We start from the raw sequence: 22,301 nt of genomic DNA on the forward strand, positions 1-22,301 counted from the left end.
ATCGACTTTGCTCGTGGTATGGGCCGGCCGTCCAAGGTACCTGCCTAGGTATCCAACCATCAGAACTGCCCCTCCTTTTTTCCCATGAGCCCATCCACCGTCGAGGCGCTGCGGTGCGCGGGAGGAGGACGGCGTGCGTGACCTGGGTGTGTGTTGGTTTGGGCCATTGAGCCTGTCGTTTGCCTTCGTTTTGCGTGTCCCGGGGTGTCCCTCGGAGATTCTGAGATGCGCTAGGCTTTAGTGGCCGTCGAAGAAAGTGTGCGGCTTGTCTCTTTGCAGCCCAAGCCTGATGTTTTGGCGACAGATGAGCCGGACTCCGCAGGGCAGGCCAAAAGAAAAGGTGAGCAGAGTTCAGATGCCCAACCGCTGCAACCTCTGGCGGCACGCCGCAAGTGTGGCCACTAAGGACTGTTTGAGTGTGTGTTCCGATCAGGCGGCGTTCTGCATAGTGTACTGCGTAGAGGCTGGACGAGGCCGATGGTTTCTTGGGACCAAGGTTTAGGGGTCTGGAGGCGCTCTAGCGCAGCCACACGTGTTCTGGAAGGCAGAGATTTGTAGCGTGTTTCGCGGCCTGAAGACGACAAACGAACAGAGGCAGAGGCTAAAACAGTCGAGTTGGATGGTGGTGGGATGGCACAGATGGTTCTTGGGGGGTTGTCTGTGGTGGTGGTGTGGCGGCTGGAGGAGGCAGACACAGACACAGACACAGACACGCAGACCCCGGCCAATCAACCTTTTGCAAAGTGTGATTTGTGACTTGGGCAGCGAGATCCGAGGCCGATTTCGATGGCGAGAAGAAGTGATCAGCGAACTCAGGTAACGTAGGGCAAAGCTTCGTGGGTTCTGAAGAGCGGCCAGACTCTTTTGCTGTGGGCGGTGGGCCATGGGTGATGGGCCTTGGTATGGGGATCATGGATCTGCCTCTGGCTCGGTGTAACAGTATCCGCAGGCAGCGCGAGGGTTGGATGGCATTGTGGTGTGAGTTGAGGTATCTGTACACTGAGTGCCGGTGTCGTGTGGGCATCATGAGCGAAGGATGTCTGCCGCAGTGCCAATCCGATGGTCACCGGCCGCCCATCACTGGTTGAACGGTCACCGCCTTGCCATTGTCGGCAATGTCATCCTCCACCTGACGACCTAGGTGGTCGTGATGAACCCATTGTTTTCCTTGGAGCGACGACCTTCGTTGATGATGATTGATGAAAGTCTGACGATGCATCGATGGCAGACTCGCGGCCGAAGGCAGCGCAACGGCCAACCAGAAGGGTGCGACGGTGACGGGACTGGCTCCGGGATCCCTGAATTCGACCCCCACCATCTGTACGCCCTGGTGGTTAGCCCTTGGTTGGTGTGCCCCTGGTCAGCCCCCAACGTAGCACCCCTTGTTCGTGTTGATGGACGGCCGGTGGAAAGGAGAGAAAAGGCTGGCATCGATGCAAATCGGAGATGCCGGGAATGCAGCTGATCGATGAGCCTAGGAATGGAAGATTTCGAGGAATGCCGTGATGGGCAAGAGGGAATGGAATTGCTGCTCAGTCAATGTTGCAACCGCTAGGCAGGTGCCATTCTTCGCTCTTTCCTGAGCCCCATCAGCTGTTGGCAGGGCGGGCAAGCGCAACCATCAAACAAGCAGGATCCCTCTGCAGTGCACCTTCCGCGGCGCAATGACTGCGGCAACACCAGCAAGAGCAAGAGCAACTGCATCTCTCAACACGGCAACCACAGAAAGAGCAGTCACAGGCACTCCGTACTTGCTACAATAGCAACAGCAACAGCAACAGCAACAGCAACAGCGTCTCTCAACAACAGCAGGTGCACTGCACTGCAAATGCAGCACTCCCTCCACCACAGTGCGGCCGCCAAAGTCAATGTCCAAGGGAAGGATCAGCCCCTCAACACTGGCTATTGGAAACTTGGAATCTGATAAATTGCAGCAGCGGGAAGCTGGGAAGCAGCAGGGCAATTGACTCGTTGCGACCCGCTCTTTCCCTCTTCTCGACATGGTGGAGCCGCTCTTCCCTGTGAACTCTGACAGGCCCCGCAAATATGCTGTAATCCCGTACCGTGACTCTACAGTGTCCGCACATGGCTGCTCACTTGCGGCCAATAGAGATCCGGCAAAGACCACTGAAGGGAAGGACCGCCAGGTACGTACCCGTTTCGGGACAGGTTGCTTCCTGCTGCAGGTCCAATGTCCCCATTATTCCCGGTACGTACCCCATGCGCCTTCCAAGTTCCGATTGCAGCTCTGACACGCACTTCATTTCGACCGCAACCTCATGATCCTCCATCACCACTTCTTACCACCGGCCAACTCCTGACGGCGGCATATGTCCACTGCTATTGCATGAGCCACGCGCCCGTTCGTCTCCCTCATCGCCAACACGCAGCTCGACATCTTGGACCCCTTTTCTTCAGCGGCCTCCTCCCGTCCCGTCGCCGTCGCCGTTGGGTTGTCGTCCAGTCTCTATTCATCCATCCACCCACTCAATGCGAGACCTGGATAAGAGGGGTCCTAGGGGTCCAAAGCGCGCATTCGTTTCTGGTCCATTTCTCCGTGGATGGTAACACTTTCATCTCTTCACAACCAAGAGTTTATGAATAGCAGCAATTCATCATCAGTCGAGTCACTTTCACCCATTCTTTTCGGTGCCACATTCATGCAACACCCAAAAAATGAGACGAAAATACGTCCCGCCCGCCTTCAGCCCAAACCATCGTCATCTCATCTCATCTTTTCCCTCGCCAACCCGCTCCCTGGATGTTCACTTGTTCTCTTGCCAACGCCTTTGTTGCTGTGCTTCACATCGTCACCGTCAGCAGACCAGCAGACCGTTGCAGCCTGTTTGGGGGCCCAACTCGGAGCAATGAGCATCGCCTGAGAACCCTTCCTGGACCCTGATTCAGCCCCTTGCCCGTCCCTCATCCCTGCGGCGAGCATCCCGTCGAATGCCACCGTACCTCGCTCTGGACGACCACCCCCGGCCTCCTCACTACGTAAGACCCCGAAGACCCCGATCGCCCCCCCCGGGGCGGCCATGCCACCCGCATCGAGCCTTGAATGCGACATCGACTCGACGGCTCGCCCGGGGTTCAACCTACGACCGCTGATCACGACCACACTGCGCATAGTAAATCCGAAGCCGTTTCTTTGTCGCTAGAACCTTCTAGCAGACGGTAACCACGATGCTTGGCATTGTTGCTGCGTGATTGCTCTCACATGCGCGAAGAATGAGGACCCAGGTTTCAAGATCAGGCTAATGCGTCTGGAAATCAGGTTCGGAAATCAGGCTTCGGAAATCTCACGTCACGACGTAATTACGACTCAGACACCGCCCATCTGCATGACAGCGAATTTCTGTTCTCAAGCACTTGTGCAGAGCAAGCCCTGATGAGCCTCATCGAAATTGAATGCCGCAACATGCCGAGGCATCCAACATTATTCCGGATAACACAACTGGATGTGTGCAACCAGCTGCTTGTCTGAATCCCATCTATCCTACGCACCGTCAACAAGCTTCATCCCCCCAATGACGCCCTCGAACCCGCCCCCTCCAACCGTCGCCAGGGGAGCTTCCACCGCAATCGGCTGCCACACAAACCGCGCCCCGTTCCATCCCATGATCGTCAAGAACTCCATCCTATCCCCTCCAACGTCCAAAAATGTCTGCCTCCCCTGCCCAACGAGCTTTGCCTCCGTCCACTCCCCCACGGGGAACGTGTAGTTCAGCGCATACGTGCTCTCCCCCGAGAACAACATGACCGCATCCACCGTCCCGTTGCCGAACCACAGCCCGCTGTCCCCACCGCTGAAGATGGCGCCCTTGGCCGCGCTGGTGGGCTTGATCGAGAACGAGAGCGTGTAATTCCGTCCCTTTTGCGTGAGCGGAGTCGTGATGCTGCACGACGGCGTCAACACGGCGCCCTCCTCACCCAGCTCGCACGAAGATTCCGCATGGTACCCGTTGCCCGATAGATCCTTTACCGTGCTGCCGTTGCTCTGAGTGAAGTCATATTCCACTATCGTCTCTCCCACACTCGGAATCCTACGATCGAGATTCTGCCCCGGCGCAGCAGGCTGCAACTTCGCAAACAACCCCCCATACGCATCCTCCGCCACCTCCCCTCCCCACTGCTTATCCGCCAGCGCCGGCAGCCCGTCCCTCCACTGGTAATACGCCTCCGTCACCGTCGTCGCGTTCGGCCCGAAGTCGTTCCACTGCGGCGCCACATGCCCCAGCAGCGCCGCACTGTCCCGGGCCGCATTGTTCGTCGCGTTCTCCCGGTCAAACACGTTCGGCGCGAACGCGCTCCCGTCGGGCGAGCCGTGGAAGATGAAGTCCAGGCTCAGCTCGTGGCCGTACCACTCGGACCACTTGCCGACGGTGTAGATGTAGTCGCCCGAGTTGAGCACCGCGTAGCCGTTGTTCACGAAGTCCCAGAGCGGGTTGGCTTCGAAGTTGGCCCAGTGCTGGATCGAGACGGACTTGTTCACGTCGCCGCCCGAGGCGGGGGAGAATGTGCCCCAGATGCGCACCTTTTTGCCGGATGTGGTTGTGATGTAGTCGTTCATCGAGTCCACGAAGCGGGTGTACTCGCCAACCAGCGCCCTGCCCCCATCAGTAACACGCTCAGCAGAAAGGTTCCCGGGGTGACTTACTCCTCGCTCAAAGTCGGGTCAACGTACTCATCCGCCCCGATACTCACCGTCTTCGTGTGAAACCACGGCAAAAACACCCCCCAAATGTCCTGCATAACCGGAATCGTCTCGGGGTTCGACACATTCAACAGGCTCAAATCGCTGCTCAGCCCCAGACTCTCCCTCCACTGCGAGATCACCAGCGCGTGCCCTGGGGCCTCGATCTCGGGCAGAATCGTGACGCCCCTTGCGGCACATTGTATCTGGACGTCGTCGAAGACGGCGCGCGTGTAGGACTCGTTGGCGCGCTTGTTGAGCCCCGCGAGGGCCGGGTCGTCGGAGAGCAGGCGGAAGGCGGCGTAGAGGGAGAGCTGGCGCTCGCGGGAGTAGATGGCGACGTTGTTGTAGAGGTTGTCCGAGAGGTGGAGCTGGAAGGTGTTTTGTTTGAAGAAGGACATGTAGGCGCACATTTCGATTAGGAAGGAGGGGGGGTAGTAGTGCCGGGCGATGTCGAGCTGGCGGGGGTATTAGCATGCTGGTTATTCATTTTGTCGTGTCGATGACGGAGAAGAAAACAGTGACAGAGAACACGAGGGTTGTCCAGATAAGAGCCCAGAGAGGAGCCCAATAAAGACAATAGTAACGACAGAGACGACAGAGATCGTAAGGTTAACAGAGGGCAATATCATGGACGTAGATAGGAGATGGTTTAGACATGCGCAAGTGCCCACCGAAGTAAAAGAACCCATTGGGGAAGACTTCAAAGCCGGAAAAGACCGGAAAACTCACCATCATCCCCCGCGTCCCCCATCCGGGGCTATCAACCCCGTACCCAAGCTCCACCGCCCCGTCCCCGAGGACCATCTGCTGCAGAACCGACCGGGTGCCCCACCACGCCCCGAGCGGACTCACGCCGGCGATGCGGACGCCGTCGATGGTCACGTTCAGCGCGTAGCCCTCCGATGTCTCTCTGCCCGCCGCATCTTTGAACTTGGACGCGTCTTCGTCGAGGGTGAGGAAGATGGAGCCTTGCTCTGCGGCGGTCCCGGTCGTAACGGGGATGTAGAGATTCAAGACGGAGGCGAGGTCTTCGGAGAATGTTTCGGCAAAGGAGCGGAGGGTGGGTGGGATGAGCGTCTCGCCTTTGTCGTCGACTGAATCTGCATACTGCTCATGCACAATGATCTTCGTGAAAAAGTCGGAGGGCAGCGTGCCGCCGGTGGTGGTGTACGGCACGGTCGGGAGGCCGGGGAGCGCGTCCGCTGCGGCGCGGAGGCCGAGCGTCAGCGCCGAAGCAAGAGCTGTCGTGAACCGCATCGTCACGAGTGATGGATGCAATTCGCCAATGGCAATGTCTCAGTGACCACACCTTTCAGAAGTTGTCTACAGCTAGCTATGCTATATAACCACGTCTTTATCAAATCTCGATCACCAACTGACATCACACGATGGCTCCCCGGCGCGCGGGGTAACCCCCGAATGAGGGGCGAACCGAAATGAGGAGCTGTGCGATTGTAGAAGGTGACAGCCGCGGATCAACAGACCGGTTTTTACCCCTCAGGAACACCCATCGGTATCGTATCATTGAGCTGTAGTTAGCGTACCTTGCAGTTGTACTGTTCTGTGCAATTGTGATAGCAACGTTGCAATTTGCGTGGCATATCCGATTATCAGTGGCCTTGCTCTTTTCGCCGTGGTGTTCGCGCCGGCTGGGTGGGGTCTGCCGAGCTGCTACTGCGGAGCTCGAGGGGGGGAAGATTGCCGGGGTTCGACGGACGATAAAGCTGGGGTAATTGGGGTCTTTGGAACGTTGTAGATGGTAGTTGAATAAATGGGTGCTTTGATATGTTATGTTACGGTGGATGTTGGCACTTGTTATCCTGGCCAGAAAGATGAGCCCGGTGCAAATGCTGATGATGATGATACACGATTGTTGACCCCAACGATAAATCCACGGTCCCGATGCGGCGATTTATTTTACAATCCTACTCACGGAACAATATGTCATCTGGCAAGATTACCACTGCAGGTACCAAGGTGCACTCCAACTAGACAATTGGCTCCGATGGTCAAGCCACCGCATAAGCCTGTCTCTCGGCGAAGGAAACCCTGAAAATGAAAAGAAAAGAAAAGGAAAGAAAAGCAAACCGAGCAGATGATAACTTGAAGATCTATGTTTCCGCTCGTAAACAAAGTCAAATGAGGACGGCCACTGGTTAATCCATCCCGCTCTATCCGTCTGCTTAATCAAGGCGTCCACCAAGATGCGGCTTCATGTCTCAAGTAGTGAGGAGATCAGCCAGCCACACCTCCTCAACGTCACCTCGCTGAACTCTCCTTGATGAGCCTTCGAATGCAAGAGATCAAGCATACTTCCAAAGCCATTAGTCTGTACAAAGTGCTCTTGGTGACAACTAACTCTCTACTATTCAGGCCCTCAAAACCTTTCGGTATTTCCACTGAGCTCAATATGTCTCCGCAACAGTTCGAAAGCCAGGCTCAAGCAGCCCGTGAGCTACAATCCCAAATCACCACCGCTGTTAGCCGGCTCAATTTCCCCGGTGGACTTGGCGTCGGTAGTGCTGAGATCGCCAAAGGCATTAATAAGAGCATCGACGCCAGTGCCTTCGACAAGCACAACCAGTCGGGCATCGTCGAGGTTCACGCTCACTTCGTTGCCACCAAAAGCGACGGGGCGAAGGCATTCGAGCTGGAGGTTATCTGGGGTATTGCATCCTTCCCATTTTAATACTTCCCTTGTGATGAAAGAGTGCGGTAGACTAACGCGAAGCCGATGGGGTCAGATGCTGATAATCCGCCGGTGGGCAAGACTCAAACGGCGCACTTCGGCTGGGAGATATACCTTGACGGAAAGAGAGTTGCTGGACCGGGACATGTCTTTTTCGCCCCGGGCGTTATCTTGACGAACTATCGGAACAACAAAAGAGACCAAGCGGAGGAGCTGTCCCTCAAATTGAGCACGAACGACGACATCGGGACGGGCCAGATGCAGAGCACCACTAAGTACTATCGGCTTCAATGAGCAGAAATGTACCGTACACTACAGGCTCTGCCATGGCGATCAACTATTCTGTTGTTACTTCGAGATAATGAGAAATCATCAAAACATCTGGCGCACGGTACACCAGTACACTTTCAGCAGATCATTCTCTATTCCAATCATTGGCAATATTTACGTCGTGGGTTCTTCGTCAAACTTGCCCCGTTCGTAGTACATACATCGTATCGGCCTTTTGGAACCATTCTTTCGAAACACAACCTGCGCTACGCGCGGCAACATGATCCACAGCACATATCGGGATCTGCGAAGCATTCGAGCATTAGACCGGCACATTTGAGTATATTTCGAAGAACTGGACTTCTCACTCTTGCTGTCTGCTTGCACAGGTGACACAGACTCTGCAACAGTAAAGGTGGCTGTGGTCGGCCAGAAGATAACGACCTTTTGATTGACGTTCCTATTATGCCTCCACTCTTAGTACACGCCACGAAATATGTATGCTTGAGAAAACTGTTTCGAGCAATCTAGACAAAGGCTTACCCTACTGGTGCAGGCGCGGGTTTGAATGTGTCTGCAACGCGCTTGATCCACCGTGGCCACTGCCCCTGTGATTGTGGTGTCTCCTTCCTCTCTTCGTTTGAACCCTGGGCGATATCTTTATCGAATGATGAGATGGCTTGTCGATACGAAGGAGGGCTGGACTGGGTACCATCGTACTCCTGAATCCTCGGGCGATATGGCGGGCAAGGTGTTCCAGTATCGTGTCGTCCAAAGCTGTCTTCGTTCATATCGAGAAATTGATCCATTTCAAGCGGCAATCGAGGTCTTCAGCTCTTGGTATCAAGGAGCTTTTACTTCGAGGGATCATGCGCAGTCCGGGAGCCTGTTTAAGTAGCAGGCTTACACACAAGGCATGATTTGCGTCGGCCAAATGACATCGCCGAAGGCATAGTTTCGCCGAAATATTATAGCAAGCACCACCTCCGCGGCACGAATGCCCGTTTTAGTTCACGATTCATGTTGATTCGAGGCAATCTTCGTGGCAATCTCATCACTTCTTTATGTCACCATTTTTATCATTACGTTACAAGATGCCTTGTACATGAGAAGGTAGACAAAACGTTTCGGCAATTCCTGTTTGATAGACCTGGCTCAGCTCCGTTGCAGTCAAGAGGAACAGAGGAGAGGCCCTGGCATGATCTTTGACAACCTGACGCCATCTCTGAAGGAATTCTCTGGCTCGCACGCCACTTTCAGCATTGGGGGCCTGAATCAGTAACAACATAAAGAAATTGGAGGCCACTACTAGACTGAATTTGGACCCTATGCTAAATGTCAATTTGGGACAAGCCCTTCTCGAATTAGATCGTCGGAACTCACATGAGTACCAAAATTGGCTGAAGTCGCTTGAAGTCAGAGACAAGGTAAACTTCACCAGCGTTTCTGCCCAGGTCTGCGCCGCTTGGTGAAGCTCCTTGATAGTTGCACTCGAGTCTGGAGCGCCGTCCTCTAATTGCAACTCCAACTCTGGGAAGTCGGAGAAATTCCAGCTTAGGTCCTCAAACAGAAATCCCGTGTCTGGAAAGGTCTGGGGCTCGGCGTCGACGTCGATAATCTGTGGCGGAGGGGCAGATCGAACCGTCGGCCGAAGTAGAGCTCGCCATATGTACGCTACTAGGGTTAGGTATGCGAGCGAGATACAAGCAGGGTACGGATCCTGATTCTCGTTCAGTGAGATTCTTGACTCAGGAGATGTCTCTGGTATCGGGACGGAGGCCCGCCATTGATGTAAGGCATCGAATATTGGCCGCGCAGCTTGAATAGAATCTGGCAGGTTCTCCGCCAATTTCTGGCATGACTTCAAAGAGCTTGTTTCATGTCAGTTTTTGAGTTCAAATGAAGCGCATTCGACATACTATAAGTCTGCTTGTAGTCTCTCTGCGATCAGTGATAGTCTGGCCAGGTCCTGAAATGGAGACGCCCTCGAAGCATCCGTCTCGTTCCATGGTAAAAAGTCGAAGTTGTCAAGCTCGTCGACATCCCATTCATCGTTCCGAATGTAAGGAGACCTTCCTGTATGAAGAGAGAGGAACTTGTCTTGTATGAAGACTGCCCACCATAACCTTCGCCGAAGTCGCTTCTCCTGAGCAGGAAGACCCATCATCCTACACTCCAAATGCAAGCCTAGATTATGTGCTAGTCCTGCGACTGTTCCCATAAACGGCCAAATAGACGCCGTATCCGTAAAAGCAGAATGCCGCGGGCTCTCGTGGGTCCTGTGAAGGTACAAGATTGCAGCTTGAAGAACATGTAGATGGGGCTTGCAGAATTCCTCTTGCAGGCTTGCATAACAAATCTCCCATACATCGTCCAGGTTGACGGGATCACAAGCAGAAAGGGCTACCAGATGATCGTCTTGGTGGGCGAACGGGATAGCCGAACCATACAAAGCGGCCAAAAGATGCGTCGGTGTTTCTGTTAGGATGTCTGGCTGAGGGAGGTCATCCTGCGATGTCAAACGCATTGCCGTCCGGGAAACTACGGGAAGCATCTTGAAGACATACTTGTGAAATCTTGACGAGAATAAACAGGGTTAACGATGGACCGGAGTTGAAGATATGATGTATCAAACTCACAGACGAACAAGCCGAGCCCCTGCGGACTGCGGTACCAAATAGTCCAATCGCCTCCTCAACTCAACGGCCTTTAATCCGGCGGTTGAACTTTGATACAGATCGTCTGAACTGAGCAGAAAGTGTACCGGTATCTTGTCTGCCGTCGGCACGCCACCAGCATTTCGGATATGCAACTTGTGAAAACTCCGCAAACCCAGTTCATCGAATCGAAAATGACGAAGCAGCCAGGGATCTGACCCTGAAGAGCTCCCCAGGAGCATCGCACTATGGCCGTCCATACTATCAAGACTCTGAGAGATCTGAGTCGTAGGCCGGTCAGGCTGTCCACCAGCTGAAGGGGAAACATCAGCGGTATGACTGAATGCGAGGAAAGCCTGGTTCTGAACAGGAGCAGTTTCGTCGACAACGTCAGTTGTAGCAGTTGGCGGGCCATTCGAAATATCAGTACCGTCTCGTAGACAAGACGAAGCGCGACCTGGTGGTCTTGGCGATGAGTTTTGTCTCGCGCCCTGCTTCTGTGCCAGTAATCGCTTATGCGGTCTTCCAACGTATGTGCATTCGGCATTGCTTTGTTGACACCTCCGACACGGTGGCTCGCCCTCTGTCTGGCATTTCAATTTCATCTCTCGGCAACGGTCGCATGGCCGATGCCGCTTTTGCGACCGGTAAGGTCGTGTCGTTTCGGCGACTGGGGTCGTTTTTCTCGGCGTTGGGGCCATCGTGGTCGGTCAAATGAAGCACGGCGATGCTGCTAATGTGTAGAAAACAAACTGCTTTGATTTTAGCGATTTCGGCGAATGCTGATTTTGAAGCAGTCTCGGGGGCGTTGATGAAATTTGCCAGAATGATGTCAAGTTCGGCGAAATGAGGGGAAGAAGCACGCGCTGCTCCAGCGAAAATTGGTCGTCGGCCAAACCAATTCGGCGAACTCTCTAGTGGCCGAAACTCTGTGTGAAAGGAAGCCAATTCGCCCGTTGAATTGGAAGAGTGATGGATATGTCAAATAAAATCTACGGATCTCTTGCAGCTAGGTCTCTATTCTCTCTCGTCAACTTCAAGTTCTGCGCATTTGTCTCAAGCAATAATATTAAAAGCCTACAAATTTCCAGATAAAGCCCACAAACCTCCAGATTTGGTCTTTAGTTTGCTTATCAACTGCACTTTCATCATGCCCATCCATTCAATTACACGGCTACTGCAAAACGAGAAGATGAAGGTTAGTCTCACCCAATCCCGCATAATACATACCTCCCGTCGACTGATGAGAAAGCAGTCTAGCCATTCCCAAAAGGGTGCCGAGTCGAAATGCACTCAAGCACAGAATCAAACCAGGTCAGAAGCTCTCACCTCAGAGCTCGAGCTTACTGATGACTCCCTAGAGGAGGTTTATCCGGAAGGCGGCACGGCTGCATATCTGGTTGTTTTTGGAAGTTTCTGTGCCATCATGGGCGGCCTCGGGCTCATGAACAGCATTGGCATCTATCAGTCTTGGATTTCCACCCATCAACTTCATAACATCGATGAAGGACAGCTTGCCTGGATATTCGGCCTCTTCAACTTTATGGTCTTCTTCTGTGGCATACAGATTGGTCCAATTTTCGATGTCCATGGGCCAACATGGCTCATGGTTACAAGTGCCGTGCTATACATAGCAGTCTTTGTCTCCATTGGTTTCTGCGAGGAGTACTGGCATTTTCTGGTTGTAATTGGTCTCCTTGCGGGCTCGGCGACATCCATCATATTTGTCGTGCCTGTCGCGACGGTGGGGCAGTACTTTCAAGTCAAGCGCGGTGCAGCAACTGGTCTGGCCATGGCTGGGGGCAGTGTTGGAGGCGTCATGTTCCCCCTCATGTTCGACAGCTTGAGCGAGAAGATCGGGTTTGCGTGGACAACTCGTTCGATGGGGCTGATAACTCTTGTTCTTTTGATGGTTGGCTGCCTACTTGTACGCCCGCGGAAATCTTTCCGCGATACTCTGCCATTGAACAGAAGTATCCTGCCAGACTTTCACGTCTTATTGCAACACAATGTGTTCTTGATGACCATAGGAGTCTTTTTCATCGAGTGGGGATTCTTCATTGGACTGGAATATGTTGCATCGTATTCTCTTGCCAACGGAATCGGCAAGAGGCTGTCATTTCTTATGATTGTGTTTCTCAATGCCGGTTCCGTTCCAGGCAGGTGGTTGCCTGGACTTATCGCCGACAAATTCGGCCGGATGAACACCATGATCGCCACAAACCTGCTTTGTGTTATCGCCATCTTGGCCATATGGCTGCCAGCAAATGGTAATGCTGCAGCTGTCATAACCTTTTGTGTGGTTTTTGGTTTTGCAAGCGGAAGCAACATCAGCCTGGTACCCGTTTGCGTGGGCGAATACTGTTCCACGCAAGATTACGGGCGATACTATTCCACAGTGTATACTGTTGTTAGTCTTGGGTAAGTTGATTCCGCGGCAAGACTTAGATGAGCTGGGTTGCTAACACTTTCAGGGCGTTAACTGGCGTGCCTATAGCTGGAGCGATTCTTGAGAGATCGCACGGTTCCTATTTTGGACTGATAGTCTTCTCCGGGGTTTCGTATGTCGCTGGAACCGCTTGCTTCGTTGGGCTCGGTGTCTTGTACCGATAGCCCTCTTGACACCAACAAAGATTGCAGAGGGGAATCCATCTTATCGAGTATTCCTGTATATCGAAGTTGGAGAAACCATGTTGGGACGTCAGCCAAGATATCGTCTGGAAGCGGGCTGTAGTGATGGACAGATCCTCCTCATATGACTTTATTCGAGGACTGGTCGTTCGCTCATGCACCAATTTCAACATCGAGAACAAAATTCATCAACAAAATGAGGAAACTGGAGTCTGAAGATCACTTAGAAGTTGTAGGTAGGCCGGTGTTGCTTAACGACAGTCCACAACAACGCAATTATCAAACTGGAAAAGTCTTTTTCAGGAGCAGGTGAACTAACGCTCAGCAGCATTTCTGCCCGAGACTACGCAGCCTGATTGTGTTCTTGAGATCCCATGTATGTAACTGTGGAGAAGCTGCATGCAGTGCCTCGACTTGCCTGCCGTTGATTCGATTCTACCTCATTCAACCCCATTTATCTCGCCAAGATAAGCAGCCACCCAGTGTGGTCATCACAAAGAACCACTCTTTTTGGACTAAAGAATCCAGGGAGTGCATATTTATGCGCCCATTTCCACAAATCAGCTACGGTTATTTGCTGTGCAATATGAAGCGGAATCAAAGTCGTCCAATCGTTCCTCCGGCATCTTCCCACTGACAACCAATCACCGAGTGGGGTTCCACTCTACAATGACCAGCTTTACTTTGTCTTCTTAAGCCTCCGGCCTCAGGCCTGCAGGCTCCATGCCCACCGTTCGAAAGTTCATCACACAATACGACATCTCACAGACTGCGTTCTTCTTCCTTCCACAGGTACGCTGCGAGAAGTGCTAGTCAAGCAGCTTGAAGAGAGCCACGGTGAATATACTTGCAGACTCGAAACGTGAGGCACTGGCAGCCGTCGTAGTCTGAGGTATCATGTGGCTTATCGATACCACCCTCTTGACGCTCATCGGGATTCACGGGTTGCAGGGCGTTGGGACGTGTGTTATGAAAAACACCCTTACGCCGGTGTCGAATCGCCAATTGAGAACGTTTACCGGGAGTTCCCAAACATCTCTGTTGCTTCAGATGAGACATCTCACGATCAAATTCATGTATTGGAGGCGGTGGCTATTACCGACACGGAGACTCAAAGACGGGGACGACGCTTCATTCAACTGGACGTTTTTGGTGTTTCGGAGCGTCACGCCAACATTGTTGACGAATCAGTGACCCAACCTTCGAAGGAGACAGCGGCCAGTTTGCATACTCTGAAGGAAAGGTTCCAGAGCTTCTCGGACAGAGTCCGCGTAACGAGCCGTCAGTGTTGCTACGTCGACTCGTTTGGATCTAGCATATATGCGGCCTTACCCTCATCAAATGAAGTCAGAACAAAATATCCAGGAGATTTATCACATCTTATGGACAAACAGTTTGACAACATTACGATACCAGAAGACAAGCCGTACTTTGAGCTGATCAAGGCCCTGAAAGATGGAAACTTTCCCGGTGTCCATATATCTACCGCTAAGAACAAAAGTCTCATTGAAACGACAATCGAAGAGCTTGACGGCTGTAAACCCATTCATTGCGCCACATCGCTGGGGTTTCTTGGTGCCGTGCGATGGCTTATTCACCTGGGAGCAGATGTACGGGCCTACACCAAGAGCGGACTAATGCCGATACATTTAGCAGTTCTTCGAGGGAGGTTTGACATTGCATGCGAGTTAGCAATGGCAAAGCCAAATCACCAAGCCCCTTTGGCTAAAGAACCTGCGTGGACGAACTTCTTGACGCGGCAAAGAGAGACGGTTCTGCATTTGCTTGCCGCCTACGAACGGCCGGGATGGGCAGATGGTCAGAGTGTCGAAAGGCTGTTTGAGATACTTGAGCTACACACAGCACATTCGCATACCAACATGGAGAGCTCGCATTGCACCGGGCTGCAGCAACTGGAAGCATGGAAGAGGCTTTTGATGCCATGGGATCCGCACGTAATGAACTTTTGAATCCTGGCACTCTTTCACCTCATGCAAGGGATAAGTTTGGCCGCTCCTTAGTCTTTCATGCCGCCTGCGGGGGAAACGTATCCGTCATCCGCAAGCTCGTGCGCTTGGGCGCTTCACCAAATTCTGCCGACGAGCACGGAAGGAGCCCACTTCATGCAGCCGTAATGGCTGCACAGGCTTCAGCAGTCAAGGCTCTGCGAGAAGCGGGAGCCGCAGTGAACAGCGTTACACGCATTGATGGTTTGACTTCTCTTCATCTAGCTTGTCTGTATGGGTTTGAAGATTGCGTGGCAGAACTGCTGAAAGAATACGAACCGAACATGGGCGTAAGTAGTATAAGTGCGGGTAAGTTCTCAGCCGGTGGCGCGCACGGGTGTTTCCACGCATTGCATGTGGCTGTTGGTAACGGGCACACAGGCTGTGTAGCCAAACTGCTCGAGCATGACAGCACGTTACTAGGTTGGCCTGGCGAAGGCTACATCAGGCTAAAAGATTCAAAGACGGGAACGTTAAAGGAAGGGCAATTAGTGGTACTTGAAACACCGCTGAGGGCGCTCGAAATTGCTGTACTTCTGGGCAAACCTGAGATCTCTTCGCAGATCGACGCAAAGATGGAATCGAGTTCGACAGCCTCACTCCAGGAAAGGATCGAGGCGCTCTTAAGTCATAGTCAATAGCAATACAGGTAGAGAAGATGATCAGCTGAAGCACGATCGTGAGGCTTATACAAATGGAATCTGCGACGGTATTTAGAAGGATAGATTGGAAAGAGTCTGGGCTAAAATGAAGAAGATTTAAAAACTTCCGGTGGTTACTGTCAGATTCTCTTACTGAAAGTGTGACTGTCCATTCCAACTATTACTAACTTTCAGGAACGACTGTAATATTTTGATTGGTGTCCCGGGAACAAATCAATGGACGAAGCCGACTGAGAGGGTGCGAGGGTTTCGACAAAACAATATACAACTGTTCTATGTGTCTCATTTGTACAATAAGAACAACAACAGCGTATGATCACAACATGCTGTCTCAATATCACCAGAAGCCCGAGAACCAAAACTCGATGGTCTCGTTCCTGTTGGGCCCTTGTCTAGTAGTCTTTGCCAGCCACGCACCACGTCATTACTATCGGTACCACCTATGTAAGCTCTTCTGAAACCTGTTGTACCCACGAAACACACTCGCTATTGGCGATGTCTTTGAAATCGTATTGTCCTACAGCCTCCTCGGCGCCCAACTCAAGCATTTGGTTGATCCATTCTGGTATAGTTTCCATATCTGGTGTCTGCTGCCTAGGCATCTTACTGAGAAGTTGGGCAAGGGTTTGAGCTCCTACCTCAGCCATATTGCTCACCTCCGCAAGCATTCGGAGACGTACAAGCGCGTCATCAACAGCGCGCAAGCATTGGTCCCGAGATACGTGGGCCTTCCCAGGCCCGAGAGGATCTATTCTTAGTGTGGTGAGAGGACCATCCTCGCTCTTGCCCGGAAAGTCGATATCCGTACAGAGGCCGACAAGCAGAACGGCAGCTTCAAATGTTGGGAAGATGATGCCCACGAACCGTGTGTGGCAGCCGCCTAGTATAGTGTGCAACTTAGAGACGCCTTCCAGTACCCTCAATGCTGCCACGGCCAGAGCCCTTCTCTGAGACGATAGAAGAACTCGCTTGTATACGGGAAGCCTATTTAGGCAGGCTGGGTTCTGAAGCAGTACCGGACGAAAGTTGCAGCAGAGCGACTCGAAAATGGTGGTATGCAGGTTTTGCCTCTGTAGAGGCAGCATAGGAAGACGCTCGTCCCATTGCGTGCTGGAGTCCAAAGCGAAGGCCGGTGGCAAAGTTGTGAGAAATCCGTTGCAAAACTTCTCGTATGTTGCTTCGGCTACGGTCGCGTCGTAATCTCGCCTTGGCAAGAAGTCTCTCCAAAAGGACGCCAGACGGGCTTGGATCAAACGTTCTGAGAACTCCTCAGGGGCGTCGGCGTCGTCAACGTTTGGACCGAGGTGCATCCGTGGAAGGTTTTCGTCGGTCAGACCCGAGGGCAAGAAAGGGGACATGTCAAGTTGTCTCGAGAAAAGGCTGAGTGAACGTTAGCTATGAGTGACCAAATATGAGCCGTCGAGGTGAGCGTGGTACCTGTCCCATATGAAAAGGTTGCAGTACACCCTGCGACGCATTTCCTTGTCTAACTCATTCATTCCCATAATTGTTGCCGCAGGCCTTCGATCAAGTCCAATTCTGTGTGCGACTCGAACCGCGTCGCCAAATGCTTCCCAAAACATTTTATTTCGCCCTTCGCACTGGTACCGTAATCCCGAAAAGAGCAGATGCTGCACGCGTAGAAGAGAGCCCTTCCCGTCGAGTCGAATGCAGATTGCAGTGAGCTTGTCGGCGACATCGTTGATTGAGTTTTGAATGTCCGTCAGGGACATGCCTCTGATCTTATCGATAGTGTAAGACGGCGAGGGGAGAAACTGCAAAGCGTGAGAACACATCCTCAGGAGCAGCACTGCGAACTCGACGTCAAGTGTTGATGACGGTCGTTCTGAGTTCCACCATACTTGGTACTGTGCCAAGAACCAAGGTGGGTGCACAAGTTGTTCCATCCTACGAGAGTTGTAATTGTTAGTCGGTTTTCCAGGCTATCACTAGCTGGCAGCCCTGCGATACGAACCAGTGGATTTCCATCACATAGTATTGCACGAGAAAGTCAAGAATCTGACGATCGGGCATTCTTTCCGTTTGATCTTCAACTTCTTCCAACGACTCTAAAGGGATAGGCGCGCATTGTCTATCTCGGATTGGGTGATTTCTCAGCCCTAACTGTGTGCAGCTGTCAGAAATGATACATCACAGATGGTGAATGAGCCAAGAATGTCGCGGGGAGCTCAAGCATGTAATGACAGAAGGGGGAGGAACTGCACTGACCCCACAGACCACAGCCATAGTATTAGACTCGCTGTCCTCAAAATATCCAAACACTTCAGCTATCGAATCCGCCACGTCAATCCTGTTCTCCTGGTCTGTGATACTCCGAGCAGAACCGCTGCTACAGTTTTGTTGAATGCGGGCATCATGTGCTGTAGGAGCATCTTCGTTTTGGCGAGCCTCCGTTTGAATTGGTGAAGTATTGGCTTGCAGTGCCTGCGAATTGTAATAAGCGCACTCCTCGGGTCGCCTGCGCCGAGCGCAATGATTGCATGGATAACGACGATTGCACTACGCGGGCACACGAGTTAGGACTGATGAACGATGTCTCACTCCGGGAAGTTGTGGGCAAATCTCCAGACCTTCTGCTTCCTAGTGTAACATGGAATACAAGATGATACAACACGCTTTCGGCCAGGCTTTTGCATGTCCGATGTTTCTGGCTCGGATCTAGAAGCAATGCGGAAAGCATCCATTTGATTTGACTTTCATCTAGTTTCCTGGGCGAAGACAAGAGCTGTAATGCGGCAAAAATGATGGAGGGTTTTATCATCAGCTTATCCATCGGGCTTTGTGGTCGGCGACTGGCCAGATAGAGCCCGGAACGAACTATTGGAGACAGTGACGAGAGCTTGTATTGTTCTTCAGCTGCCTTGCAACACTCAAAGTTCCTATGTGCAGCTTACATACATGCCTGTCATACCAGCATACGAAGTATTTCGTCTCAAGGCTCGCTGGGCGAATTCGTCTTTATGTTTGACATGAGGTTATCCTCATTTTGTAAATTGTATCATCGCGCCCACCATAGCCACCCCTCCCCCTACCCCCTAATTCTAAAGGACTAGGGTCTTTTAGCTTTGCGGCGGAACTAATGCGGCGATTCTCCGGGCCCGGTCCGTCGTCAGACTAGGATCTAGCCGTCCTTCGTTCTACATGCCGTGCTGCATCGGTTCGATTACGCAGCCGTCTCTTACAGGAATGGGGCGGGCGTTGGAGGGACTTCGTCAAGGGTTGCCGTGGGGGATGATAAGCGAAGTCGATGGCCCTGGTAAGCAGACGAGTCCCCCGGACTTAACGGACAGGCATGCAGAAATCCTGAGATGTTTCTGACTGCAGTGTTTCGGCCCTGGTGGCGACAAATAAATCAGCGTCAAGTGCCATCAGTCATTGGTCACGGCGTTTCTTTCATCACAGATATCCGTCGCGGAGAGATGAGTTAGGAGTGAAGGGTGACAATCATACGAGAACGGTCTTGCAGCAAGCCTCGGCAAAGTACACATTCATGACTCACGTATCCCAGCTATGAGCGTTCAATATACCTCCTTGTCAGTCCCGGTTGCTGACTCGCATATCTATCTTGTGCGTTCCGATGATGCTACGTGACGATCCAGGGTCCTCATGGTCGGCCGATATTTTTCGCCCGAGAATCATCGGCTTAGGTACGGCACCTTACCATTAGCCTGCGACTGTGACAGCACCACGAGGTACTGCTTGTTCATCTAAAGATCAGGAATACTTAGGGCTCAATCTTGCGATGAGGTCTGGAGAGCATGAAAGTGACGGATGTTGGGTCTCACTCATAGTGTTGTCGCTTGAATAAATAAAGCCGAGCTCTCAGATCTTCACTTTATATCGACAGACGCCATCAACCAAATCTTTCTTTGTATTTGGTGTACTGTACATCACTATGGCTCTTTCAGATGCGATCCAACTTCTCGGTCGCGGGCTGCTGTCAACGCCACTCGGCCTTCTTGCCGTACTCGGAATCCTTTATCTCTTATACAAACGGTTGCTATTACCCCGGCCCCTCCCGGGTATTCCGTACAATCCGGAGTCAGCCCACAAAATCCTGGGGGATGCCCCAGACATGCTGCGGGAGGTCAGCGTCACTAGAGAGCTCAACGTGTGGCTACTCAAGCAGGTGAACACCCTGCAGACACCCCTATCCCAGGTGTTTGTGGATCCCTTTTCGAAGCCCTGGGTACTTCTCGCCGACGCCATCGAAGCCCAGGATGTCATGATGCGGCGGCCCGAGTTCGACCGGTCGGACTTTATCACCGACGGGCTGGGCCCGGTGGGCGCCTTTCATGCCCGGATGAAGAGGGGCCAGACTTGGAAGCAAACAAGAGCCTGGCTGCAGGATCTCATGAGTCCCAGCTTTCTGAATGGAACGGTCGGCCCCGTCATGTACGACAATGCGCTTCATCTCGTCCACTTCTGGGAGATGAAAGCTCGCTTGGGCAGTGGACGACCGTTTGACGTCAACGAGGATCTGAATCACAACGCTCTCGATGGCATGCTCTCCTTCGTGTTTGACAAGCACTTTGAGCACACTGCTCTGGGTCCCCAGCTCAAGGCTCTCTCTCAGCTAGACCCCCCAAGCATCGAGATCGGACCAGACGGAGAGGCCAAATTTCCCGAGGCACCGGTTCATGAGTTCATTTCTGCACTTTATGAAACGGTTGAAGGCATCGACAAAGTAACCAAGTCTATGTTCCCGTGGCTGAAGACATGGTGGATCAACCAGACACCAAAGTTTAGGAAGCTAGTTGCAGTGAAGAGACAAGTTGTGCGAGAGCAAATCCAAGGCTCTCTTGGGAGGTTAGACGAGACGGGGGAAGCCAAGACGGCAGTGGAATACATGTTGATGCGTGAGAAGAGGACTGCAGAAAAAGAGGGCCGCAAGCCTGATTTTGAGAATCAGATTTTGATGGACGAGGTAAGATGAAGAGCGCTCTCAAACATCAAGGCTTGGAAGCCCGTCGATATCAGGCACTGATGTGGAGAACAGATTGCAGGACAGTTCATAGCTGGCTTACACACGACCAGCACGACACTCGCCTGGACATTCATTTACTTGACTCGGCTACCAGAAGTCCAAACCAAGCTGCGGCGTGCGCTGCATACGGCCTACGCCGATGCGCACAATCAATCTCGGACGCCCACGCTAGCCGAACTGAACAAGACGCGGGTGCCCTATCTTGAAGCTGTGCTGGCGGAGGCACTCCGGCTGCATGCCACCAGCGTAGCACGGCAGGCAACCCGCGACACAGAGGTATTCGGCCATCACATCCCCAAGGGCACGAATGTAGTCATGGTCGCCAACGGGCCGGGATTCCATGCGCCATCCTTTGACGTGGACCCCAGCCGGCGCAATGCGACGGCGAAGACGACAGTGGGCTGGGATGAGGGGCGAGACATGAAGGCGTTCGACCCAGAGCGATGGCTCATACGCGGGGAAGTTGATGGAGCCGTGGAGTTCAACGCAAACGCAGCACCACAAATCGCCTTTGGTATGGGTCCTCGCAGCTGTTGGGGTCGCCGACTGGCGTATCTAGAACTGCGCATGGTTACGACTCTTGTGGTGTGGACATTTGACCTGCTGGAGGTCAGCCCATCGCTTGCCGATCCCAAGGCTAGTTACGGAATAGTCCACAGAGCGGATCGGTGCTTTTTGAGACTCAGACCCCGGGTGAACATTCAGAAGAATGAGGAGTAAACATGGTTGAGATTATTGAGATATTACTCGGTGCCTCTTGTCCGCGTATAAAGTCGAATGTTTCTTCCACATTCATTTCGTTATCAGCCGGGAAAGAATGTAACCTCCGGGGCAAAATACTATTTATGCATATGCACATAGTCAACGGAGATCCCGAGTTCTTACCGCGTGGAGGTTACTCGACTACTTATTGGTCGGAAACCGATGGGATGGATCAAATCCTTGCCTCAATCCAGGGTTGTAACATTTCTTCTTTCCCTTTGAAGCAAAAGCTGCCAGGAAAGTCGTCTGACACGACCCATTATTTAGACTCCGTACGCCGCGTAAAGTTTTGCAAGGGATCTAGAGAATCTGCCTTGCCACAGGTTTTCCTGCAGCCGTGATGACTCTAATCCACTTGAAGGCAAGAGGTCGCAAAGATGTTGCATCAACCAGGATACATTTACTTTGAGTGCGAGCCCTGGAAGGCTGTATATGGGAGTATTATCCTAGAAATCTGAGCGGTGAAATCTGATTTGACGTCCAGTCTCTACCCTCCTCATGACGTGCTCCCCAGCGACGAGGTCGCGGTCAGCGACTGTGGAGTATTTCGCGAAATATGCTCCTAAACAATCTTTATTAAAATCGACCCGCGTCTCGAAAAGGCCTTGATCTGCGTTACGACTCGAGCTCAGCGCGGTACGGTGAGCGATGTCACAAGGCTTTCGAAAGGAAGTGGAGGGGCGAGGAGTCATATCCTTCAAGTCAATGGTCTGATGAATTATCTAACTATGGTCTAGACTAATGATACAATAAAGGTCCCTTTATCCCTTCGACGGCATGGGCCGGTCATGTCGCTTCCTGCAGAGACCACGTTTGTCATGATGTCTGTACTGAGCTGGGTTGATGGGTCGAAAGGAAGAATTGGCGATGACAAATGCCCACCTTCCTCGATAAGTAAGAGATCTCGAGAAACGACA

The 22,301-nt window shown here is 52.5% G+C and overlaps 6 protein-coding genes across 6 annotated transcripts; 3 read left to right on the forward strand and 3 right to left on the reverse strand.

Annotated features, from left to right (window-relative positions):
• Nucleotides 1-3,499: 3,499 nt before the first annotated feature.
• nahA (Beta-hexosaminidase) lies at nucleotides 3,500-5,956 on the reverse strand (the record flags this gene model as incomplete). Its single annotated transcript, XM_032031511.1, has 3 exons — nucleotides 3,500-4,610; nucleotides 4,661-5,154; nucleotides 5,429-5,956. The coding sequence occupies 3 exons, from the start codon at nucleotides 5,954-5,956 to the stop codon at nucleotides 3,500-3,502; spliced, it is 2,133 nt and encodes a 710-aa protein (XP_031893519.1).
• A 1,153-nt stretch (nucleotides 5,957-7,109) lies between these two features.
• CGGC5_v005059 (uncharacterized protein) lies at nucleotides 7,110-7,682 on the forward strand (the record flags this gene model as incomplete). Its single annotated transcript, XM_066151389.1, has 3 exons — nucleotides 7,110-7,149; nucleotides 7,237-7,365; nucleotides 7,444-7,682. 3 exons carry the CDS (start codon nucleotides 7,110-7,112, stop codon nucleotides 7,680-7,682), a joined length of 408 nt encoding a protein of 135 aa, XP_066009036.1.
• Nucleotides 7,683-8,745: 1,063 nt separating this feature from the next.
• On the reverse strand, nucleotides 8,746-10,575 carry CGGC5_v005060 (putative transcriptional regulatory protein; the record flags this gene model as incomplete). Its single annotated transcript, XM_066151390.1, has 4 exons — nucleotides 8,746-8,984; nucleotides 9,042-9,529; nucleotides 9,578-10,234; nucleotides 10,298-10,575. The coding sequence occupies 4 exons, from the start codon at nucleotides 10,573-10,575 to the stop codon at nucleotides 8,746-8,748; spliced, it is 1,662 nt and encodes a 553-aa protein (XP_066009228.1).
• An 890-nt stretch (nucleotides 10,576-11,465) lies between these two features.
• On the forward strand, nucleotides 11,466-12,928 carry MCH5-3 (Riboflavin transporter MCH5; the record flags this gene model as incomplete). Its single annotated transcript, XM_032031534.1, has 3 exons — nucleotides 11,466-11,513; nucleotides 11,571-12,736; nucleotides 12,790-12,928. The coding sequence occupies 3 exons, from the start codon at nucleotides 11,466-11,468 to the stop codon at nucleotides 12,926-12,928; spliced, it is 1,353 nt and encodes a 450-aa protein (XP_031893012.1).
• A 3,126-nt stretch (nucleotides 12,929-16,054) lies between these two features.
• sol4 (putative transcription factor sol4) lies at nucleotides 16,055-17,648 on the reverse strand (the record flags this gene model as incomplete). The annotated part of the gene is made up of 3 exons (XM_032031556.1): nucleotides 16,055-16,994; nucleotides 17,052-17,522; nucleotides 17,590-17,648. 3 exons carry the CDS (start codon nucleotides 17,646-17,648, stop codon nucleotides 16,055-16,057), a joined length of 1,470 nt encoding a protein of 489 aa, XP_031892902.1.
• Nucleotides 17,649-19,530: 1,882 nt separating this feature from the next.
• CGGC5_v005063 (Cytochrome P450 monooxygenase TRI13) lies at nucleotides 19,531-21,342 on the forward strand (the record flags this gene model as incomplete). The annotated part of the gene is made up of 2 exons (XM_032031567.1): nucleotides 19,531-20,562; nucleotides 20,635-21,342. 2 exons carry the CDS (start codon nucleotides 19,531-19,533, stop codon nucleotides 21,340-21,342), a joined length of 1,740 nt encoding a protein of 579 aa, XP_031892903.1.
• Between the last annotated feature and the right edge of the window lie 959 nt (nucleotides 21,343-22,301).

Source organism: Colletotrichum fructicola, assembly GCF_000319635.2.
Source record: "Colletotrichum fructicola Nara gc5 chromosome Unknown KSG_Nara_v1_contig03, whole genome shotgun sequence".
NCBI classification, from domain to species: Eukaryota; Fungi; Ascomycota; class Sordariomycetes; order Glomerellales; family Glomerellaceae; genus Colletotrichum; species Colletotrichum fructicola.